General features: G+C 42.3%; 1 protein-coding gene across 1 annotated transcript; it reads right to left on the bottom strand.

The window, feature by feature from the left end:
- Positions 1–2,423: 2,423 nt before the first annotated feature.
- On the bottom strand, positions 2,424–16,530 carry tnfaip3 (tumor necrosis factor, alpha-induced protein 3). Its single transcript, XM_038799451.1, has 9 exons — positions 16,294–16,530; positions 15,775–16,093; positions 10,833–11,023; positions 10,456–10,603; positions 9,291–9,461; positions 7,185–7,365; positions 5,438–6,492; positions 4,407–4,627; positions 2,424–3,033 (listed from the first exon to the last, which is right to left on the bottom strand). Exons 2-9 carry the CDS (start codon positions 16,079–16,081, stop codon positions 2,761–2,763), a joined length of 2,547 nt encoding a protein of 848 aa, XP_038655379.1. The 5' UTR covers positions 16,082–16,093; positions 16,294–16,530; the 3' UTR covers positions 2,424–2,760.
- Positions 16,531–17,910: the final 1,380 nt, after the last annotated feature.

Below are 17,910 nucleotides of genomic sequence, written 5' to 3'. Positions count from 1 at the left end.
TTTTAAAAACATGAAGAAACATTAGCTGGCTGACAGTTCAAAGTGTGAAATGCAGTTTGACGAACATTGTTGGGCGTTGCTCTATGTATAACTTATGCCAAACAATACCCATCTAAATGTGAATGTTAGGGTAAAGTATGCTGGAAATGGAAAATAACACTTTTCCACTTTTTTGATATACAACTACTAACAAACACAAAATATTATGACATGGAAACAGGTTGAGTGACCTAACCGATCGGCAAAGAGGTGTTATCCTCCACCGGCATCAGTGTCAGGCGTTATCAGGGTGTGCACATCAAACTAAATGTGAAAACATACAGGGCGGAATTCTCCGCTCCCGGGAAAAATCGTGAAAGCCGTCGTGAACTCGGCCGAGTTTCACGACGGCCTCGGAGGCCGCTCCTCTCACCGTATTCACCCGGGGAGCTAGGAGCAGCGCTCCGTACCTCTCGGCCACCGGGCGGCAACCCGTGCATGCGCGGCTGACGTTGCGACGGCTGAAACCGCGCATGCGCGGTGGCCGTCTTCCCCTCCGCTGCCCCGCAAGACGTGGCGGCTTGATCTTGCAGGGCGGCGGAGGGGAAAGAGTGCATCCCTTTGAGACGCCGGCCCGTCAATCAGTGGGCACCGATCGCGGGCTAGTCCCCTCCCGAGCACGGCCGTGGTGCTCACTCCCTTCTCCGCCCCCCACGAGTTTCAAACGGGCCTTTGGCGCCCATGTTCACGACAGCAGCGACCAGGTGTGGTTGCCGCCATCGTGAAACGGTCGCGAACGGCAGGCCTCTCGGCCCATTCGGGCCGGAGAATCGCCGGTCGCCGTAAAAAATGGCGAGAGCCGATTCTTCCGAGCGGGGGGCTGGGAGAATCGCGGGGGGGTGCCAGGGCGGCGTGAAATGAGTCGCCCGGCTCTCCCGCGATTCTCCCACCCAGCGTGGGGAGCGGAGAATCGCTCCCACAATACTCCACCCGACAATGTGCCTTAGCCTCTCTTTGGAACAGCAGCCCAATGGAACCAAAGTTTATTTGGGCCATTTCCCAGGACAGCCTTCGTTTACCCTTTCTCGGCAAGGTTGTCACTGAATTATGGGGGATCTTTGTGCTGTGAACTAGCATCTACTTGGAACTGGGTTGAGATTGTCCAAGTACATTTTGTGTCGGATCTTTATAGCTAAAAGGAGCGAGAAGTTGTGTTCCAAGCTGGGCCAAAGGGCCTGTTTCCATGCTGTAAATATCTATGACTATCAGTTTCGCCTGGATTCAAGCCTCGATCCCAAAATGACATGTTTTAAATCAATTTGAGCAAAAATCAGCATGTAGCAGTGATGCAACTGGTGTGCCAACAAATAAACTAATGGGACAGCTCCTGTTCTCTGTACTGGTAAAGTAGGGAACAACACCAAATTGGAATTGGAGAGTCATCACCCTCTGGGGCCAATTTAGAGCAGCAAAGGTCTTTGAGCAAACTGATCCTTGGGCTGGTAAGACCATGAATCGAGGAGGGCACTTTAAAATGGCATAGGTCAGCCATTCCTGGATGTTTTTAATGATATGCTGTGATTCAAAGTGATTAAAATAAATTTCAGTGCAACTGAAGTGACATTTTCCAAAAGGAGCATTTTCTGTCACCCATTAGATTTAACAGTACGACCTGAAAAGTAACATTGAAGTTTGGCACAAAAATAGTAAAGCAATGGGACTGTCATAGAAAGGCACACTTTCAACTCCCCTCACCAGAAAAATTCTACTCATACCCGTTGCAGTTTTTTTCCCCCCAAAAATATGTTTATGCCAATTTCTCGAACAGAACATTAAAAAGTAAAATTTCAGAAGTACAGGTATATTGAATAGTTAATTGAAAGCTTTGAATAAGTTAAATTTCTAATAATTCCTTTTCTTGCAGAAACAGGATTTAAAATGATCCTCGAGTATTCAAAGAACAAGTAAACAGAGCCGAATGTTTTTGTGTCCTAATTTAAGCCGAGATATTCGGACAGGACAAACAAGTTTTTCCCCTTTTACAAATTCACAAAATGGCTCTTTCAAAATTAAGCCACACGATTCCATCATTACAGTAAACATACTTGTATTGACTCTCAACAGAAATTCTGCGGGATTCTCCCTCAGCGGGACCCTCGGCTTCAACGGCAATGCACCCATGCCCGTGGGTTTCCCGACGGTGTGGGGTGGTCACAATCAGAAGCGCCATTGGCTGGCTGCGGGAACGGAGAATCCCACTGCCGGAGAGGGCGCGCCATGCAGGAAATTGGGGCTGGCGGGATGGAGAATCACACCCAATGATTGTGAAGAGTGATTGATGCAACTTGAGTGTTATGACCAAGTGTTGGGATCTGTAGTAACATCTCTCCATAGCCTTGTCCGAGAATATATACGGCATTGAAACTATACAACAAGTTTGCTTATGCTTTGTATGTTTTGTAAATAATTTATTTGAGGGTTATTTTCCCCTTGGCACAATTATTAGAGTTATAATAAAGACATAGATTATATTTACTATAAAGTACAGAGAAATTAAGGCTAGTTTTATGGTTTTCCCCAAACATTCGACATTCAAAAAACATTCGAAAAACAAATTATGAATATAATAAATATGTCAATTTACAAATCAAACATTTATAGAAAATCTTTACAAAGCCTTATGTTCTGCATCGGCTGTGTACCCTTTTTAGAATGGCACTGAAAACAGTTCATCCTCTTGCAGAAACTAAAATCCTTTGCCTCTGCTATTTGCCCTGAACTTTATTTTCTTCCATAAGTAGAAATAAAAACATAGCATTCATTGCAGTACCCATTGCATTTATTATTCCCAAAATGGTCACAGCCTGTGGTGTGGCAATGCTGTTTTGGTGGGTTATTTGAGGCTGGATCCCGGGCGCTGCCAGGATTGCTTTGTCGACACTGTAGGCAAAGTTCGTTGTCATTGGATGTTACATTGTTACAATAGTTCCTTGCACATTTCATCCTCTGACCTTTCAACTCAATGTCATCAGAAGGTCGACGTTGTGATGCAGTCTGGAAGATACAATCAAGGAAGAAAATTATTTCATAGAATCATACAATTTACAGCGCAGGAGGCCATTCGGCCCACCGACCCTTGGAAAGAGCACCCTACTTAAGCCCACACCTCCACCCTATCCCCGTAGTAACCCTGCCTAACCTTTTTGGACACTAAGGGGCAATTTAGCATGGCCAATTCACCTAACCTGCACATCTGTGGACTGTGGGAGGATACCGGAGCACCCGGAGGAAACCCACACAACACAGGGACAGCGTGCAGACTCTGCACAGACAGTGACCCAAGCTGGGAATTCCACTTTGATTTCTGCAGCAAATACACAAAAAGCAAATATTACTCCTTTTGTATATTTTCTCCCTGTCCCTCAACTGGTTTCACTCCCCATGGAAATTACTGAGCCAAGGACAGCAAGTAGAATTGGCCTACCCCAATTAGTGCTGTAGGCGTGCATGTCTTCCATTGATTGTTTAGGGAGATTCATTTTTTTCTTTCTAAACAGTAATGACTTTTGCACTTAAGTCAAAGAGGACATAGTTTAAATGCTGCACGTTGTGGCAATGGCTCAATAATGTGCCTTCCACATCCTTTCATTCCAGGAAAATCAAAGAACGGTTTTGCTTCTGACTAGTAGTTTAGAACGGAAAAGGGAAACTGTGAAATTCCATTAGTATGGAATTTAATAACATACACAATCACGTGGCAATTCACTTCATTCTTCTGACCCTCATTCCAGTTACAAAGTACTCAGAAAAAGCAGAATTTCTCAAGATTTTCATACACATTTTATTAGGGGCTGGTTTAGCTCACTCGGCTAAATCGCTGGCTTTTAAAGTAGACCAAGGCAGGCCAGCAGCACGGTTCGATTCCCGTACCAGCCTCCCCGAACAGGCGCCGGAATGTGGCGACTAGGGGCTTTTCACAGTAACTTCATCGAAGCCTACTCGTGACAATAAGCGATTTTCATTTCATTTTCACATTTCTTAGAACTATTTTGTACAACTTGTGTAAAAGAAAATGTCTAGTATTATTTTCACTTCACTGTCGCCAAATTCTTAGGCAAAAACAAATTCTGGGGTGGGGAAGTGTACCCGAGATGAATTAAGGAGCACACAAACAACCAGTGTAGTGAATTGTAAATTCAGCTCTATCGATGGGCTAGAAAACCAAAGCAACATTGGGATAGACCTAGGAGCAGATTGTCTGCTTGTCTACTCTTTTGGCTCCGAGGTATTTTGTGGGGAGACTTGATCAAGGACAGAGGAAAAAGTATACATAAAAGTACAATCCTGTGATAGAGGGAGAGCATATTTGTGATTAAAAGTATAATTTAAAATTCTATATCCAACTGTACACATCACAAGCTACTTACAGTGCTGGAATTCCCTCGAGATGTTGCTTCGTTGTATCTTTGATATTGTGTATCTATAAAACATTTTTGGCAATATCCTTCGAAATGACTGTTTCCAAATGTGTTGCAGTCTTGACCTCGACAGCTAGCCTGGTTCTGGAATCTGGGATCAGTTGAAGATGGTCGGTGAGAAGGCTGTACATTCCTCCGTGGTCTGTTCTGATTAACGGCAGAGGTCTCACCTTTTGGAGACAAGAAAAAAAGATGCAACATTGGTTTGATTACTTTTGTTAAAAAAGCCACAAACAATGCAGCATTCTGCAACAGATATTTATGGAAAAAAATGAACGTACATCTGTTCTGAACAAATACATCCCCTAATCTCGCCTGGTACTCACATTACTGTTTGTATGTGGTTTTTTGGGAGATGTTGCAGCAGATAATTTTGTAGGATACCCTAGCAGACCTACTTCCTTCACTGGATAATAGAGATGGCCACTTATAAACAAATCTAATACACAATGAATGAATCCCAAGATCTTTCCTTTAACATTGAAATACATGTTTTGACCAAAATCCGATAAAGTGCCTTGAGGATCTCTGACATTTATTTCTACTTAGACCCGATAAAATCACATTCACAATGTGGTATCAAAGTGAGGGATTTTAGTGTGTTTTTTTTTGGGAGCTTGCTTTGAAGATAGTTGAATGAACTGAACAGTTCAAATTGAAATCAAAGTTTAGGCTATGAAATTTGTAAATAGCACTGGAATGGTAAAAAGGCACAGCAGTAATTAGGCATTCTATCTGGGCCCAATTCTTCCAGGCAGCCCTAATGAATATACTTTTTTAAAAATTGCTTTAAAAATACCTAACTATAAAAACTATAACTAAAATTTTGAACAAATGGACAACCCTTTCACAAGGGCTATTCCAGAATTGAATTAGTCAAGACAGCTAAATATTTTCCAGACAGCTGGTGAATGTTATCATCAAATGCTCCCTTACAGAAAGCTCATGAATCATTTATTTTAAGAAAGTACACAACTTACTGAGGTTTTCTCTGTACTCAATAAAGCAGATGGTGCAATATCCCTGGTGCTCTTTTGTTCCAAAGTAGTAGCACCCAGAGTTCTTGCATGGTTGGAAACCTTCTTTTGGCTCCTCAGGGGTGTGGTTGGCTCGGTTCTTCTGTGTGCTTTCAGAAGCCTGTGGCCCAGTGGCGGAAGGCCATACATTAGAGGTGTGGTATTGATTAACGGCTGGCAGGTGACCCATATTCCGTGTAATTTGGCTTGGGTCGGAATGTGACCTCTCGTGGCCTGAACGTAAGGAGCTAGAGTCGTCGTGGGAGGATGAAGTGATTCCTTGAAATGTCGTTAACAAGCACATATTGCACAATCCGTTAACTGTCGTTAGAGTTTCTTGATGACAACTACTACATTGGTTGCACTCTTGATGTAATGGGTTACCAGCAGCTTGCTTAGTCCTTGAATTCTCCTGGGAGGAACCCACTCTCTCTGAACTGGACTCTCTGTGACAGGGTGCTCTCAACTCAGGAGTCCTATTATCAGTAGTGTTGCCTGGCACTACTGTTCTCATTTTGAAGCACTGCTCGCATAATCCATTGTGCTGTACATTAAAGGTAAAAGGGCATTTGGGAACCTTGCATTTCATGGCATTTGTTTCGCTAAAGAGAGAAAGACTAGGGGCTGTGGGCGGTGCTGAGCGAGGCCGAGATGATCGTTCTGGTTCTGCAGGCGTCGTCGCAGTGATAACCAACTCAGTCCGAGGAGGACAGTATCCTTTCTTTTTCTGTTGCTCATGAGCTTTCATGTTGCATTCTGTCTTTGTGCCCTTTGCATGCTCAAAACACTCATGACAAAATGGTTTTGTCTTTACCGAACAATAGAAAAGGCACCCAAAGGTGGCACATTTTTCTTCTATAAGTGACCCTTGATATGCAGCAGCATTCATTTGGATCCGGTTGTAAGCAGGCCTATTGGTCTCAGCCAGAATCTCCTGCCATCTCTTGTGTTCATGATTCACCAGCTGATAGTAATCCTCCACTAAATTTAAGTCTTCTGGAAGGTTGCCTTCATCCAACCTGAAACCACCAAAATAGCACAGGTTTAAAATCTATGCCACATATACTTCATTTAAAAAAAACACAAACTATTTCTGTAGAAATCAACTGGTTATGTGTTTTTAATGTGGACCAAACTGCATTGTGGACATTATGTGAACCAACAGCGGTATTACGAGCATTATATTCCATTAACTTCAGAAAAGCCTCTGAATTTCCTCCAAGAATTAGAAAAGTAATACATTATTTAGCAAACTAGTGATGGAAAAAGCTCCAGCATTCAGCTGAAGTTTGCTCTACAACCCCTGAACAAGGTGCACAGCTTTCTTCAATTTGCAATGCACATCACCAAAAGCCTGAGGCACAACATTTAAAGTCAGAAATTAGTTTCAAAAGTTCGCAAGAGGAATCTTGCATCAGAAATGACTAGGCATTTCTTCCCATTACTGGAGTCAGTTTTAATTCTCAAGATGGATGTAATTACACAACACTGATAAAAAAAAAGTCATATAACTAGATTCCACAGCAGCCATTTTAGACTCTCTTGATGTTTCACTTTTGTTTTTGTCTGACTAAAAGTGTTGAAAGTAATTACACAACCAACTGCCATTTTAACAAATGTGCAATTTGGCTTCACCACAAAGCAGTCACAAGCAAAAATAAACTACTGGTAGGAAGCAAGGTGCGATTAACCAATAAGACAACTATTTTACCTTGCAGCTTTAATTAAGTGAGTAGTACCAAACTCCAGACCCTGGACTGGAATTTCAATCAGATTAAAGTAGTCTTCCAACAGCCTGGCCTTATTTTCCTCCTCTTTTGGTATTAAAAAATGCACAGTGAAGTCTTCAAATTGTCTTCTTCCATCATGGACCAATGGAACGGCACGGATTTCTGTTTGAAACATAACAGTTTACATCAAACATTATGTTTTTAGCACTTTACTGTGGAACAAATATTTGAGGAGATTTGTGAAAACAACAGGTCAGCATTATACATGTGCAATGGATTTACCCAACGCAGGGTGGGTCAATGAAGTATCACATGCATGGTCGAGGTGGAAGTTCTGTTGCTAACAAAAACAAGCAGGAAATGGCAAAACTCTGGTTAAGAATCTAAATCACGATGTCACCTTTTTCTGTCTTTGATTGTGAAATTCTGTACATTACAGGTTTTAAAATGAAAGCATCAGTTGAAAGAAAGCAGAGCCCTGAAAGTTCTCAGTCTCCTGGGTCCATCTAATTTTGTGTTTGTGTTTGACTTGGTTACGCCAAGACCTTTATTCCCTTTTTCAACCAGGGGAGTTCTAGCCACTATTTTGTATTTTCCCTCATTTGTATAACTGTACTGTCGGGCTCAAGTGGGTACTTGGAGAAACCTGGCATTGGCATTGCTGCATTACATCAGTGAAAGTTTACCATTTTAAACGGCCAGTTTGGGCAATACAATTGATCTTGTGTGTATTTCAGGCGAAACAAGGAATTAGGCACATTAAACATTTTATTTTCAATTTTCTGCATAATTGTTGGACTAATAAAGAAGACGTCTGGACAAATACTCCAAAGGCCATGTTCACAATTTTAAAAATACAGCTGCCTATTGCCCTCTTGCATCCATGCCTCGCATCACCCTCCACAAATGTTATCTTTTTCTTCTATCTCCATAATTATAAAAACTCAAAACTCTCTGCTCTTTTGTCCTGTGAGGAAACATCATTGGGAAGAGGCCAAGACCCAACCAGCGTGGGGCATTACACACTTTACAATTGGGCATTAACCTTTACTTCCTTCAGGTTAAGCGGAACTAAAGGGGAGTAAGATGCAGTGCAGGTGAATGGATTTCCAAGAAGCTGCCAATCACCTCTCAAGCATAGAAAGCACACCGAGGAGAGCTGTGAGCAGCAGTCTCCCATTTGGTCATGGCTGCAGCTCTTCATTAACTGATTAAAGGTTTCCCAGCCTGTTAGTTTCACTGAAGGAAGTTCCTCCAGTGTACTCGCCCCACTGATCCCACTGAGTTTCACACAGCTTGGGAATTAGTTCTGTTACATTCGAAGTCATTTGTTAAAATGGAACTTTAATTGTTATTTGAATATTTAAATGCCATGGACAACCGGTGCACTGGGAGAGCAGGGGTGGGGAGTTAGGTGGTTTCTCACTCATCTAAAAACCCACCCAGGTGAAAGTTGGAAGTAGAACTCTCAAGTAAAATTGCAGGGCAGAAATACAATTAGGTTATTCACAAAGGCCTCACCTTCTCAACCTTGCCTCTTGCCTGAGGTGTGGTGATCCTCAGGTTAAATCACCACCATTCAGCACTCCCCCTCAAAGGGGAAAGCAGACATCTGGGTCTATGGTGATTTAAAAAAAAGGTGGATTGGGCATGCCAAATTGCCCCTCAGTGTTCAAAGATGCTCAGTTAGGTGGATTGGCCATGAGAATGCGTGGGGTTATGGGGATAGAGTGGGGGGAGTGTCCACAGTTAGAGTGCTCTTTCGGACGGTAGATTCAGACTTGAAGTGCCAAATGGCCTCCTTTCACACTGCAATGATTTGAAGATATCAGTATTTGGGTGGAAGGCATAAAAGGTGGTGCGGAAAATTAAAGTGCAGCTACAGCAACAAAAGAATAAAGGTCACACGATAAGCTGAAGGACTGCTGCATGTTTCCAACATTTTCTGTTTTTGTTCAACTTTCTAACAATTCTATATTTTTCTTTTCATTTCTGCAGGTGGATACTAATAACATAGCATGAACCAGACAATTTTGAATGTGGTGTTAACTCACATTGATTTAAGAGAAAAAAAAATCAGTAGATACCTGGACTCCTGTCATCGATGGTAACAAGTGGTGAAAAATGCTGTGTGTCATATCCGAGCACTATGGGATATTTGTAGCATTCTTGTGCTGGCCAATGCAGTGGCAGGTAAATTCCTCCAAAATGCAAGGGAGCCAAACTTGTGTTTGTGCCGAAGCTTCTCAGCACTCTGTCTGTTGAAAGGAATGATTGCTTGTTAAAGACAACTTTGCAAGAGATGAGTTTCACTCTGTAGAAACAATTTAAGAAATTGCGGTTTCTGGAAATATAAGACTTTAAGCAAAATCTCAAAGGGATGATCAACAGCTTACTGCTGAATCCTGTTGGTGCGGGTACAACTCAAATTGCATTTTTGTGAACACCATGAAGATTAAATTTCTGACCTTTCAATTCTGTTACACTCTACGTATGAATGGATCATGTTGGAATGAACTTGGTGACATCACAGCATGAATCAACCCTGAAGACAAGCCAGGGTCACAGGGTCATTTTTCCTCCATCTTTAATTTTTCTTTGAATGGAGACTAATGTTACAGAGTCGATCCATCCATTTATGTCTAACGTGTACGGGATATACCTAACACAACTACCTAAAGTCCAACAACTGACAGTTTGCTTTAAACTGCAACATAAATTATATCAATATCCTAAATCATCATTGGGGAATGACTTTGATCTAATCCCAATGTAAACAATAAGTATTGTCCCATTATTGAACATCTGGAAGTTTTTGCACATGATATCTTTTAGTGACTTCTATTGATTCTGATCAAAAACGGAGACATCACGGGCGGCACAGTGGTGCCATGGTTAGCACTGCTGCATCATGGTGCTGAAGACCCGGATCACTGTCCCTGTGGAGTTTGCACATACTCCCAGTGTCTTACCTCTACAACCCAAAAGGTGTGCAAGGTGGGTGGATTAGCCATGCTAAATTGCCCCTTAATTGGGAAAAAAGAATCGAGTTCAAAAAAATGGAGAAATGCGCACTCGAAACACAATCAGCCACACAAGCCTCTACCCAGTTGTGTTTCCCTTCTATAAAAAGAACATTTGCATCCAGTGAAGGATCAGCTCATTTTCAAATTTCACATGCATACGCAACATCCGGTAATTTATTCTCATCAATACTTTGTGCAGTAGTTTTTATTTTTGTCAAACACTCACCAGCAATAACAATTATTGGTCTTTTAAGGATATTGGCAAGGATAAAGATATGGATCTCCTCTAGTGAGTCGAAAGGTAACCCTGGCTGGCCAAACTGTGAACCTACTGATGCCATTTCCAGCACCTTCTCCCATTCGTCATCCCAGTTCTGTAGAAAAAATTAGTTGTTAGAAATAGGAAAAATATATCATGGAGCAAAATTATTGAAATGGTTGATGCCCCAAAACTGCAATTGTATTCTGATATCAACACCAAACGTTAACTTATTCAGTATTTGGTGTAACAAAACCAATTATTTTTTCCAAAACCATTACTTCCAATAAAATCAGCATCGTGTTAGATATTTTTGAAGCAAATATTGAAAATGCCTTATTCACCTTGGTGTTATAACGGAGGCCCGTGGCTTCAAATCCTTGTGATCGGACACATTCGATCTGCCACCGTAGTTTGAAGTTTCTTGTATCGGTTTCTTTCAGGGCGTCCCATAGTGTTTTGCGAAGGATAAGATCAATGTCCTGAACTCCCCACATAAACTGGGATGTGGCATGCAGAAGGCAGTTTCCATCACCTGAGACAGAAACAAATAAGGGGAGAACTCAAATTAACCCAAGGTTTTATATGCAAAGATGTATTATAAACAAATGTTTATAACCATTAAGTGAAAAGAAAAAACAAATCATATCTTGTCTTCAAATTAATAAGTTACTCAATCTTAATTTGGAAAATGTTACACAGGCAAAACGTGTTTAATGTCAGACAGTTTGTGCAAAAATAGTTGGCCGTTCTTTATTTTGTGGGCCAGCCCAAAGAACTGTTATTTCATTAATGTTATTGATTGCTGTAATAATCAGAAAAGTCAGCAGTGTATAAATTGCCAGAATCCATCTGAAGGCACAAAACTTAATCACAGAATAAAAATATCACTCAAAATGGAATTGTTTCCAGGAACTTTCTCACTAACATCTCTGACACACTATTAACCCAGTTAAGCCTACAGTACCTGGAAGTTGCAGCCCATTCTTCCTGGTGGACGAAGGGAAGATGGCATATCCATCTTTGGGAAAATAAAGCAGCAGGGATTGTCCTGCATATACTTTGTGCTTTGTGCTGCTTAAAGATTGGAGCCACACATCAAACTGCTTATTCATTCTAGCGCCAAATAAAAGCCCAAGGATTTTGAGCAGGATGGCAGGAATGTTAACTCACTTTAAAACTGGGTTTGGAATGATTGAGGGTAGATTGCAAATAGTAAAAAGACAAATTAAGGCACAGAGCCATTCTAATGGCAGGCACAAAGTTATAACAGCTAACCCAAATGATTACCCACTTGTTTGGATGCATGGCATTGTACCCTTGTTAAATTATCAGTTGCACTCACTGGTAACTCTTGTGCAACTCGTGTGGGGAAACAGAAATACAGTGGTTTGTGTAATGTGCCTTGCTGAAATCGGCAACTGCCCAATAATGCCAAGAGTCCAGGTTCGTTTTGAGGACGGGCTTCACTAGCCTTTTATTGATGGGCTATGGGCAGAAACCAAGCATCTAATCTCTGGCCACTGTAAAATCAGGCTACCCAGCCCACCACCAGGTCCAGAAAGAGAAAAATATAAGGGGTTGTGATGGAAATTGGGTTTAACTCAGTTGGCTGGACAGCTGGTTTGTGATGCAGAGCAAGGCCAACAATGTGGGTTCAATTCCGGTACTGGCTGAGGTTATTAACAAAGGCCCTGCTTTCTCAAACTTGCTCCTCACTTGAGGTGTGGTGATCCTCAGGTTAAATCACCACCAGTCAGCTCTCCCCCTCAAAGTGTGCCATATAAATACAAGTTGCTGTTGCTAGTGTCATCTTGTACTAGAGAAAACCTTGCCACATCGCCAAGTACTTTATTGGCATTCCCAAAGATCAACAAAATCAATACCAAGGCAAAAAAGAAGAGACCGACTGGGCTCTGTGTGATGTAAAGCTCACTGTTGACCCCTCAAAAGCCTTGTAGATATTGAAGAGGTTAAGTCAAGAGTATGGTGGAATGCTCATCACCTACCTAATGGGTATAGTGACAACATTCAATAGGTTTTATATTATCCAGCATGAAGCGTGAATGATGTCCATGCCACTGGACTCAATGTCCACCAACATACTGTGGCTACAGGCTACAATGTAGTAACTACCAGTTACTTCAACAGCATCTGCCTCCCATATAACCAGTACCATCTGATACAAGAGTGGTGAGTCACACACCATCCTAAACAGCATACACATTGCCACTCTTTAACCATCATTAAATCAGAAATGTCTCCCAACACCACTGAGGGGGCATCATCACTACAACTGTGCCATTCAAGAAGCCCATTAGGGTATCTGAGGGACAATAAATGTTGCCCTTTCCCACGTCACCACAACACAAGAAAAATACATTTCTAAAACGGAGATTAGGATCAGCCTGATCTGTGTTATACTGTCTGACTCTGATGATTGGTGCAAAATACAGAACAATTCCATTCACCACCACAGGTCTGCCCAGTTTAATGAAAATTAAATTAGGGAACACCCACCTCAATAAGCCATTATTCTAATGAGGAAATCATCGGTCAAGTATGGTGTACACCCAGCAGAGCATCTGAAATTCTCTAGCTACCCATGGAATGATAATTCTGACATTTTTCACATTCACACATTAAGGATGCTATAAGTGCAACCAATAGGATCCTGTAGCTTCACATCATGCTACCATGTTGGACAGTACCTCCAATAATCTTAGCACTAGTTAGTTGGTTGATAAGACAATCTTTCCCATCTCAGAACATCCAATTTTTCTTTCTCCAAATCACAGTCTATAATCTCCCAAAGCATAATCCCTTTTAAATCAGACGATGCACTATTTTAGGGACAGCATGTATCATTAGAGCCTCTTTTCCTCTAATACAACAATGGCCAAACGTTAAGTAAACACAAGCTTAGGTCACCCAGCATTGAATAGTTTTTCAGTCACATAACTTTGCTTGTAAGGCTCTGCTCCAGGTTAGAGAAACTCAACATTACAGTACTGAACTGTAACAGGATTTGGTATGTATGTGCAGTGTGAAACCACTGCACAGTGACATGGCCCGAATGTGGAAAAGCATTCGGAATCATTGGTTTTCCGAACGGATTTTTGCTGACACATTTATAGAGGTCTAAAGCTAGTATCCCACTTCCAAATTTCAATATGCGAGTTGAAAACCTGACATTGATGAAATTATTGATCCTCTGACAGAGAGATTCTTGTTATTGTTTTACCACAAGACCGAAAACACCAAAGTACATTAAAACTTGTATTCTTAATAATAAAACATTTACATCGCCACACAATGATTTTTAGAAGGTTGTCCTCAGAAGAAACATTATGGCAGCCAAATATCAATTGGTGCTCGATCAAGTAACACGTGGACCAATTCACAATAAAAATTTCTAGCTCAGATCTGCAGTTAGCGTTCATGCAAAACCTGTACCTATTTCAACAATAATTACGTATCAGAAAATTAGTTTCCTGGTTGATTCATTTGTAATTTTTTGTGGGGCAGAGCTGAAAAAGGAGGTGAGGGGAGGGGGGGTGAAAGAGAAAGGAAAAATAAAACTGAAGCGAGCGTTATAACCAGATCTAACCTACTTAGATATGGAAACTAGCTATAAAGGCACTAAAATGAATCACCAGGGAATGCACAGAGTTCAATGTTCAGACTTCCTTTTTAAGAATGAGCCATGTAAAATTCCCTGTATAATCTATGGAATTTCCATACGAGTAGCAGTTTGACTAATACTGCATGCAGTCAGTCGCCATTATTCTTTTGTAATGTGTAGCTGTCTGAGCCCTATTTTATGAAGCGGAATTTCCAAGTGGGTGTGGTTGGGGAGTTTGGGTACTTGGAATGTTTATGCATTACACAAGTAAAATTTGATTCAACCAATAGCTGTTGGGACTTTCAGGGGAAGTTTTAATTTTAACAGACTCCTACACCCTTCCCCATTTGCTATATTTTCACATCCCCAGATACGTCAGCACTGAATCACCGAAAACACCTAAATTTCGGAATGTAGTCTGTGCATACTCTGCTCGTAAAGAACTCATGGAAAGAAATGATCAATTCAAAAAATAACTTTTGGCCTCGCACTGAAGATTTGCGGCTACAAATGATCACAAAGGCTACTTTGGTAGCAATGTTGAAACTGTCTGAATGAGCATTTGGCAGCATTTGCCACTCGGCTTCTTAAACTGAAAACGAAACTTTGCATGAGAGAGCTCTAGGCGGTCACAGAATTAATTTCAAATTTCTTTCAGAAATAGAATTGTTCATTGTCATCATGTAGAATTGAATGTCCTATTATCAGCCCAGATAGGGAACAATATATTTGTTAAGATTCAGCTGCTGTGGTGATGTTTAATATCAAGTTGTAAAATGAGCATTGTACAATTTCGGTATCTTCATATCTGAGAAACTGTTTAAATTGTCAATCCTTTTTGGTGGAATGAACAACCATGTAATGGCCAACATCCTTTGAAACACCTTTTCAAACAACCCTAAACATGTTACAGGCAGCAATTTAACTCTGAGCAGAGTTCCTATTGTGTGTGTTTAAAAAAAACACACAATCAACGAAAAAGCAACAAAATTGAAAATTGTATACTAATGTTGATTTCATTAAAGAATCAAACCCAAATACAATGGAAGATCACTGTATTGGTATGAACTGAATTTGCAATAGTTGTTCCCTGCAGCAATCTGCCTGTTCCTTTGTTTGAAAATAAAAATATTACTTACACCAGAAAATATGCCCACTTTGGAAATATGAAATATTAGATTTTGAATGAAAAAACATGTCAACTATTTGTCTCTTGTAGAGCTAACTCCACTATGGTGAAAATAGCTGCTACAATGTCACGCATATGAGATCCGTAAAATAGATAATAGTATCAACGAATCCCTACTGCGTCGAAGGAGACCATTCGGCCCATCAACTTTGCACTGATCCTCTGAAAGATCACCCCAACCAGGCCCACTCCTGTCCTATCCCCGTAGGAAACTAAGGGGCAATTTAGCATGACCAATCCACCTAACCAGCACATCTTTGGACTGTGGGAGGAAACCGGAGCTCCCGGAACAAACCCACGTGGGCACAGGGAGAAGGTACAAACTCCACACAGTCACCCAAGGCCGAAATTGAACCCGGGTCACTGGCGCTGAAAGGCAGCAGGGCTAAATAAAGATATTTTTAAAAAGTTTGTAAAGACTTTTGAAATTCTTTTGAAATTGACGAATGAGGAATTGTGCTTCAACTCTTACCGTTTGTCTTCAAAGGCACAAGCTTCTTGACCTCTCTACACCAGTTGAGGTTCCTGTTTTGCTCAAGGGTAGTCTGTTGGGCCCTGTCGAATAGAGCCTCTTGGATTTTAGTCCTGAATTGAGGGCTGAAATGACTCAGGCGGAACAGCTCCACCGTGTACTTGTGCATATTCCTGAAATAGTGAATTAAACCATTGGTGCAGGCGGGCTTGACCAGGTCATTGGAGATCCTCTCCCGGAGTCTCACAGTCTTCGTCAAGTTGCTGGCGAAGAGAAACTGAGGCAACAAACCGCCTTCAGCTGCCATCTTCAGTACACCCTGCAGCGTATGGAGAATGGCAAGGAGTTAGCACGGCAGCTATTAGTTACACAGAGAGACGCAAGCCGGATCCTGTCAAAGCAAACGGGCCACCCACAACATTCAGACATTAAAACAAAATAATAGTCAGATTAAATAGCACAACCCCGAAACCGAGCAGAATAAAACATTTGCAAATCAGAAATAATTGAGGTTTTTACCGGTAAGGTTGGGTTTCAGCCTCTTGCTGAATAGTGAACTTGTTGAATTGTGTCCGGACCCCCTGCTTTGCTCAAATTTAACTGCAAGGTTGCTCCGGACTTCACTCGCATGACACTGAGCTCGGTTCGCAGACGCTCTTCCCCACTCTGGCGAAAGTCAGAAGACAGAAACAAGACGAGGAGGGAAAACACGCCGGGACTTTCCAGTGGGGATTTCCAGTCAGATTCTGACCTGTGCCGACAGGGGGAGTAGAGGAGCCGGGCTCAGCTGCTCTGACTCACTCACTGCTGTGTAAATAACCTGTAACCCCTTCCTCTTCCAGTCCCTCCCTAACGTCCTCTGCTCAACCTTTCTGCCTCAATTCTCCTGCCACATTTGATCTCTTTCATCCCCCCCCCCCCCAGCATTACTTTCCCACAGCAGCATAGCTGCTTGAGAGGCTGGGGATGTGGCAATGTGGGGGTGATTTTGGGCCCCCACTCTCCGCCTGTGAGAAACTTGGCGCGGCTCAAAATCCGGAGTGAATCGAGGGCTGGATTATTCCTCAGCCGCGTGTTTCTCGGCACCGCGCCGTTTTCTGGCGGCGGGATTCTACCTTCTCGCCGCTTGTCAATGGGATTTTCCATTGAAGCTACCCAATGCCAGCAGGAAACCCTCGGGTGGGGCTGCCCTGCCAGCGGGAATAGAGAATCCCAACGGCCAGAGAATTCCCACTTAGGTTTTGGAATTTTCATCCCTCCCTCCTGTCGCGAACCTCATGTCAATACATGTCAGAAGTGAACACTTTCTCCAGATCTTCCACCCTCCCACGTAATATTCAGGTCGGCATGCCGTCACGCTGGCGTTACTATTTTCAACAAGTTTAGCAAGTGTGAGGCAGTCAAGCGAATGCTCTGGGGGTGCAGAGGCAAGTGTAGCTACCAGGCCATGAGGGGGATGGGGAGGGGGAGGGGGAGGGGGGGGGGGGATGCCAGTTATGAATGTCGAGGGTTGAAAGCCCCCGGGATCTCCTTGATGTGGGTTGGGGGCTGTAAAGCTGCAGAACTAGTCAGGGCGCCCTTTGAAGTTGGTGCCCCAATCTGTTTGGAGCTGGTTCCCAGCTCGAAGAGGCTCAGCCCCGCCAGAGCGATGGAGTAAACCACACCCACTCACATTCTGGCAAAGAGGTTCAAAATGCTGAGAGAAATCCCACTGACGGCATCAGCAGGACCCACACCGTTTTTCTCACTGGAACTGACACTTTGTCATTTTTTTGGTAAGATTCCACCCACAGCACATACTTAAAACACAAGTAGTAGCTCATTGTTACAATGAACTTTCTCATATCAATTAAATACATTCGGCCCACTTTTGGTCACTAATCCAATGGATATTTTAGTTGCCTCATCACAGCATTAAGCTGACTCTTGAATTGCGTCGGGGGTTTTTTTGCTGTCACTAAAAAGGGCAGGAAATGACAATGGGCCAAATGGCCCCTTTTGCATTGTAACCATTCCATTATTCTCTTCCGGTCATTGATCTCTTTGTGCAAAAAAGCACAGCCTCCCTGGACAGGTGCCGGAATGTGGCGACTAGGGGCTTTTCACAGTAACTTCATTGAAGCCTACTCGTGACAA

This window comes from Scyliorhinus canicula, chromosome 6 (genome assembly GCF_902713615.1).
Source record: "Scyliorhinus canicula chromosome 6, sScyCan1.1, whole genome shotgun sequence".
NCBI classification, from domain to species: Eukaryota; Metazoa; Chordata; class Chondrichthyes; order Carcharhiniformes; family Scyliorhinidae; genus Scyliorhinus; species Scyliorhinus canicula.
Note: the sequence above shows the minus strand (reverse complement) of the source record. Positions and strands in the feature narration are given on the sequence as shown.

Excerpts from the sequence above, each read along its gene's own strand:
- tnfaip3 (XM_038799451.1), bottom strand. The coding sequence starts at position 16,081 with ATGGCAGCTGAAGGCGGTTTGTTGCCTCAGTTTCTCTTCGCCAGCAAC. Across the intron at positions 10,604-10,832 it reads GCCTCCGTTATAACACCAAG|AACTGGGATGACGAATGGGA; the intron begins GTGAATAAGGCA and ends TTTTTTCTACAG. Across the intron at positions 3,034-4,406 it reads CTCGAGGGAATTCCAGCACT|ACTGCATCACAACGTCGACC; the intron begins GTAAGTAGCTTG and ends TGTATCTTCCAG.